Source organism: Scylla paramamosain, chromosome 13 (genome assembly GCF_035594125.1).
Source record: "Scylla paramamosain isolate STU-SP2022 chromosome 13, ASM3559412v1, whole genome shotgun sequence".
Lineage (NCBI taxonomy): Eukaryota > Metazoa > Arthropoda > Malacostraca > Decapoda > Portunidae > Scylla > Scylla paramamosain.
In genome coordinates, this window is record NC_087163.1 from 25,542,963 (window position 1) to 25,548,925 (window position 5,963).

The 5,963-nt window shown below is 48.3% G+C and overlaps 1 protein-coding gene across 1 annotated transcript; it reads left to right on the plus strand.

Moving 5' to 3' along the window:
* Positions 1-409: 409 nt before the first annotated feature.
* Positions 410-2,219, plus strand: LOC135106179 (transcription factor ATOH1-like). Its single transcript, XM_064014960.1, has one exon. The coding sequence runs from the start codon at positions 946-948 to the stop codon at positions 1,528-1,530; it is 585 nt and encodes a 194-aa protein (XP_063871030.1). The 5' UTR covers positions 410-945; the 3' UTR covers positions 1,531-2,219.
* Positions 2,220-5,963: the final 3,744 nt, after the last annotated feature.

Here is a 5,963-nt window from a genome sequence, read left to right on the forward strand (position 1 = left end):
TTATTGGAGCGCATGCAGCATCACACTCCCCACTCAACGCTCAGGCTGCGAAATTTCAACGCTGAGTAAAAAACAATCCACGGCCAGGCCAGGACAGGAAGCTTCCCGCGAGTGAGCACAAAGTTACGTGTTCAGGAATTTAACTTTTTCTCTCTCTCTGTCGTCTCGTGTTTGTGGGATAAAGGGGAAGCAGCTGCCTCGGAGTCTTTCTCTTTCTCTCTCTCTCTCTCTCTCTCTCGCTCACAGGAAATTATTACAGTTTCCGTCTTGCATTGGAGCGTGTTGATGCATCTACGGAGATGAGCGCTGGAATATGAGCGAGGAGGAACGAGGGAAAACAAGATGCACGTGCTTCAGTTTCAAAAGTATAAGGGAGACGTTTAGCGGGAGGATGAGTCCCACAAAGCGGCGGCAAGACCATAACGGCGGGATCACCACGGGCCACATCAGAGGTGCGCGGGGTCGGGCTAATTGTGGCCATTGCGGCGGCGTGGTGGTGGCGGGCAGGAGACTCAGGTGGGCGCGGTCTGAAGCTCCGCCCCCAGCACCTGCCCAGGTATATAGTTGGAGGAGTGAGGCCGGTCGCCAGTTCATACCCGCACTCGCTGTTGCCCAGTCCGTCTCGTCCTGCCTTGAGTGAGAGTCGCGAGCCCCAGTGACTGCCAGTGGGAGTGACTCGGCGCGGTCACTGCACAGTCTTGAGTTCGTGAGCTGCCGTGACCGAGATGGACGGCGCTGGTGCTGTGTACCAGCAGATGGTGCACGGCCTTCACTGACGCCTACACCACAGCCCTCTACACCGCCCGCCCGCCCACGCCAGACAGCGATTACGGATCTCTCAGCCCTGCTTCAACGCCTCCTCCAAGTCCCACTCGCCTGTGCCCCCCGACACTCGCCCCCACCCTCTCCCCCACCACCCCAAGTGACGCCTGGGAGCCCTTCACCATGGCCCAGCAGGCAACCCTCCAGACGTCCGCCTCCCCGGTGGTCGCGTACCCGGAGTACACGCAGCTGTACACGGCGGCGGGCACCACCGGCATCTTCGCCAAGCCTGGGACGCCCACCAAGACCGTAGCGGGCGTGGGCCAGCGCGCCTCCGTCACACAGCACCAGTCAAAGGCCGACGGCTACCGAGTGTCCACCTACCAGATCAGCAGGAGCCTCACCCCGGGCAAGACCTCCGCGTCAGTGCCTCTGGGTGCCATTGAGAACAAGCGGGAGCCAGCAGCGGCTCGGTGGATCTCCGGTGAACCAAAACCCGTGCAAAACTCAAAAGGCGCCGCGCGGCAGCAGTCGGTGTGGGCCGTGCGGAAGCAGCGGACGGGTCGTGACGTGACGGACGGCGTGAGGAAGAAGAGGAGACTCGCCGCCAACGCCCGGGAGCGCCGCAGAATGGACAACCTCAACAAGGCCTTCGACAGACTGCGGTCCGTGCTGCCACAGCTGTGCGACGACCGGAAGTTGTCCAAGTACGACACGCTGCAGATGGCGCAGACCTACATCACTACGCTCGCCGATCTCCTCATATAGTGTCGGTAAGCTCTTCGTCAGTACAAGAGTTTACACGAGCCGCTTCCGCGACATGACAGCTTCGTCTCCGCCCTGCCTCGCGCCCTCCCAGCCGTCCAGACTCCCTGTGTAAGGTGGTGCTGCAGGTGATGGAGTCGGGGCGTGCAGCAGCAGAGTTATGCCTTCCCTCGGGCGTCAGCGCCGTAGGGATGGACGAGCTGGAGGTCCTGTGTCCATTACAGGATCTCTAGAGGGCTAGTCGGGTCAGGCGACTCGAAGCCCTGGCCAGGCAGTGTCCTCGCTGTGTGTGTCAAGCCGCTGGAAATGGGCATTGATAGACATTCGTGTGGGGTAAACTTATCATGTGGATCTCAGAGACTGGATGGATGGAGTGGGCGTCCTGGTGGGCGTGGGAATGCGAGCGCCGCCTGTCGTGTCGCCGCGTCGTGTGGGTGAGCCGTGACGTGCCTCGCCGAGGAGCAACGCGAGGCTGTCAACTCCTTCACGTGGAAGAAAAAGGTGCCAAATTCCCCCGAGTCAGCCCACCGTGTCGAGCTGAAGGCAGCGTGAGCCCAAACAAAGACAGCATCACAGTATTACACAGTTATGTATAGCCAATGTTAAAAAAAAGAGTAATGTTTATATTCTATCTAGTCAGTGTGTCCCATGTAAACTTTAAGATGTAAATAAAAGTGTGTGCAAAATATAAACACCAATTTTACCTTTCCTTTTATGGTCACACCCTGGCCTGGGAAACACGTCGGACATTACACATAGTTCATTTTTCTTCTTTTTTCTTCTCTATCCTTGTTAGGTCTCCAGTTCTTGGACAACATTTGTATTACAGGTTTACCTGCTGCCAGACACATCCCTCAACCTCCCTCGCTCACACCTGATCAATTAAACTTCTGTCACTCTAAATTCTTCCTGTAAAATATGTTCATTCTTATACTTCTCTCTCTCAACCAAGGCAATGCATCACGAAAAGTAGTACAATGAAGGTAAGAAGAAAATAATGAAGCTGCGAGAACCCGTCAGCTCTACACGTGGCAGTCCCCGCAAAGGAATAATAATAAGTAATGCTGTCCACCATCTACCGCAAGATGATAACAGAAGCCGACGTATGTAAAACTAAGCAGAGATTGAAGCGAAAATAACAAAGACAACGATGGCAAGAAGATATAACAATATACTATTATTTTTAGGATTACTATTTACTGTCTCGTTAAAATCACCATCCCTCGCACTTTGCTTCTGTTAAGTTCTTTCTTTATATCACGTTACAGTTTCTCCGCACGTCATCCTTTTTTCTTGATGGCTTGCTTCTGTAGACTTAAAACTAATCTTGGCCTTTCTATCCTTTCCTTCTTCCTCCTCCTTCATATCACTGTGCTTTCATTTTCTCTTAGCTATCTCTTTCCTCTCCCTCTCTCTTCAACTCGCCCCACCCCTGCCTATCCACACACACACAAAGCAGCAACCAGGAACAGGTCAAAACAAACAGAACAAACATGAGTCAAGCAAAGGCCACAATCTGAAAATGCGAGGGGCAATAATGATAATAAGCACGATAATAAATTTGGGGCTAAATATGAGGCAGCATAAATTTACACAATGTTAAGGATCCGGCGGCCACCTTATACTCAAGGGCCGCCAAGGAAGACTAGACTGATGATGGGGATGAGGAGGAAGAAGAAGAGCTAAACGAAAATTATGATGATGATGAGGAGGAGGAGAGGCAGAGAGAGAATATAAGAACGAAAGAACTAGAAGAGGAGGAGAAGGAAGGAGTAAGTGATGAGGATAGAGAATATGGAGAAGATTAACAGGTAAATGAAGACGAGAAGGAGGAAGAGAAGCAAGTGGATGATAAGAACAAAAGACCTGAAAGACGAGAAGAGGGAAAGAGCAAGTGATGACAATCGAGGAGATGGCCAAAAAGGAAAAAAGAGAAGAATGACGATGAAAGAGGAGCTATAGGAGAACAAGAATAAGATGAAAAGGAAAAGGTAAAATTATGATATGAAGTAAGGGGTAGGAAAATAAGGAACAGGTACCGGAGAAATAAGACAGAAACAGCGGGAAGAGGAGAAAGGAAAGGAGGAAAGAGGAGGAGGAAAGAGCGGAAAGAGTAGTAAAAGAAGGGAGAGGGGAGGAAGGGAAGAGGGAGGAAAGGAGAGGCGTGGCAGCGTTTATGGATGAATGGTCAGAAAGGCCGCATCCCAACCCATAATGTGACTACTCGAGGCAAGCACGCACGCACGCACGCACACAAACACCCACCCACACACACACACACACAAACACACACACAAACACACACACACGAGTGGAAGGTGTGGCTTATACATAACCACTCAAATTCCCGCCCTTGCTCCACCTTACCACGCCTCCTTCACTCTCTTTCCCTCCCTCTTTACTCCACTCTCCGTCCCCCCCCCTCCACCGCCACCTCCCCACCAGCTGTTACTCCCGTCCTGTATCAAGTCTACGGCAGCTACACACCTTCATCAACGCACAGGGTGAAGAAACACCACAAAAGCTGATGATAGGAACACTAAGCCTCCTTATCACGATCGCCATCAATAAAAACAGCACGAGATAAATTTTCTTCGCATTCTTCAGGAAATCTAACTCGTTAAATCTGAAAGTTAAATTAATCATGAAGAGGGAGTAATGGATTTTCTGGACATGAAAACCAGTAAGTAGGCTCCTCAAATGGCCGGCGAGACACAAAACAGGCCTTGCCTAATGATTAGGTTACATTTGTGAGGCTTAAGTGAACTCTACTCAACAAGATTCCTCGCAAATTGACTTACCGGCGGCAGCTGTGAACACTGATAAGCAAGGAAGGCTACACGTGGAAGAGGAAGGAAGATGGTGACGAATAAAAAATAAAGAAAAGACAATGTAGAAGGGAACACAGAAAAAAAAAATAGATCTAGATGGAGGATCGAGGAAGGATGAAAGCGAAAAGAGAGAAGCAGCAGAAACCGAGAAGGTGAATACAAGAAAATAAGAAGCTGGAATAAGATGGAAGGATGATAACGAGAGAAGCAAAGGAAAGACAGTGTAGAAGTGGACACACATAAAACAAGGGAACTGGAAAAGAATATTATAAAGGGAGCGAATAGAGAGAAGCGAGAGAAACGGAGAGTGAATGCAAGAAAACACGAAGTAGGATTCGAAACAGGGGAAACCAAGGGAAAACATTAAAAAAAAATAAAGGAATAAGAAAAGACAATTGGGAAGAAAGAGAGCGAATAGAGAGAGGCAAGAGAAACAGAGTGAATACAAGAAAATTAAGAAAGAAAGGAATCAGTGAGGAGAATGAATAAATGGAAACAAGAAGCAGAAAAAAATACAGTGTAGAAGAGAAACAGACAAAAAAAGTTAATGCATGTAAACAAGAAAAAAATAAATAAATAAACAAAGAAGAATATTAAAAGGAAGAGTGAATGAAAACAAAGAAAAGTAAAAGAAAAAAGGGAAACCAGGAGAAGCAGAGGAGAAAGTTAATACAAGGAAAGGAAAAGCAAAGATAAGAGGGGGAGGGGGAGAAAATAGAAAAGAGTGAATGAATTATAAACAAAGAAAAGTAAGAGGAAAAGAGACGAGAAAAAAAAAAAAACAAGAGGGGGGATAGTGAAGATGTGGATAAAAGAAAGAGCAAAGGAACACGAGAAGAAAGGAACAAGGGATAAGAAAATGAAAGCAAGAGAAACCGGGAAGAGTGAATGTAAGGTAACGATGAAAAGCACAGACGTGAGACCAGTGGAGAAATTACTGACATTACGAAGAGAAAAGTAAAAGACGAAGAAAGTAAGTTAATCGGATATCAGGGAGGTGGATGAAAAGAAAGAAAGAGAGAGAGAGAGAGAGAGAGAGAGAGAGAGACGAGAGAGAGAGAGAGAGAGAGAGAGAGAGAGAGAGAGAGAGAGAGAGAGAGAGAGAGAGAGAGAGAGAGAGAATTCTGACTGTGTGTGTTGTTTGAGATTCATGGCACTGTTACCCATGCTCTCATCTCTCTCTCTCTCTCTCTCTCTCTCTCTCTCTCTCTCTCTCTCTCTCTCTCTCTCTCTCTCTCTCTCTCTCTCTCTCTCCCACACCTCTCCCTTTCATTCGAAAGTCGTCCTGACAATACTCCCACGACAAATACAAGTGTGCTAAAACAAAAGGTGGATTAGCAAGTATGGAGCACTGGCAGAATAAATCTCTTCAGAGCGATACACATCAATTGGTTAATAAGCTCTTACGTCTTGTTTTATATCGCATTTTTTTCATTATTTTCAGCTTATTCAAGCAGACGAGATTGCAACGATAATGGATGATTAGGAGGCTGTTTGTCTTCTAAGAATTGTAGGTCCAGATTTGACCTTGTGCGAGTACGTCCTTGTCTGCAGGACAGGCGGACAGCTGGCCTCCGTCAGGGCGCGTTGCTGCTGTTGCTTGTG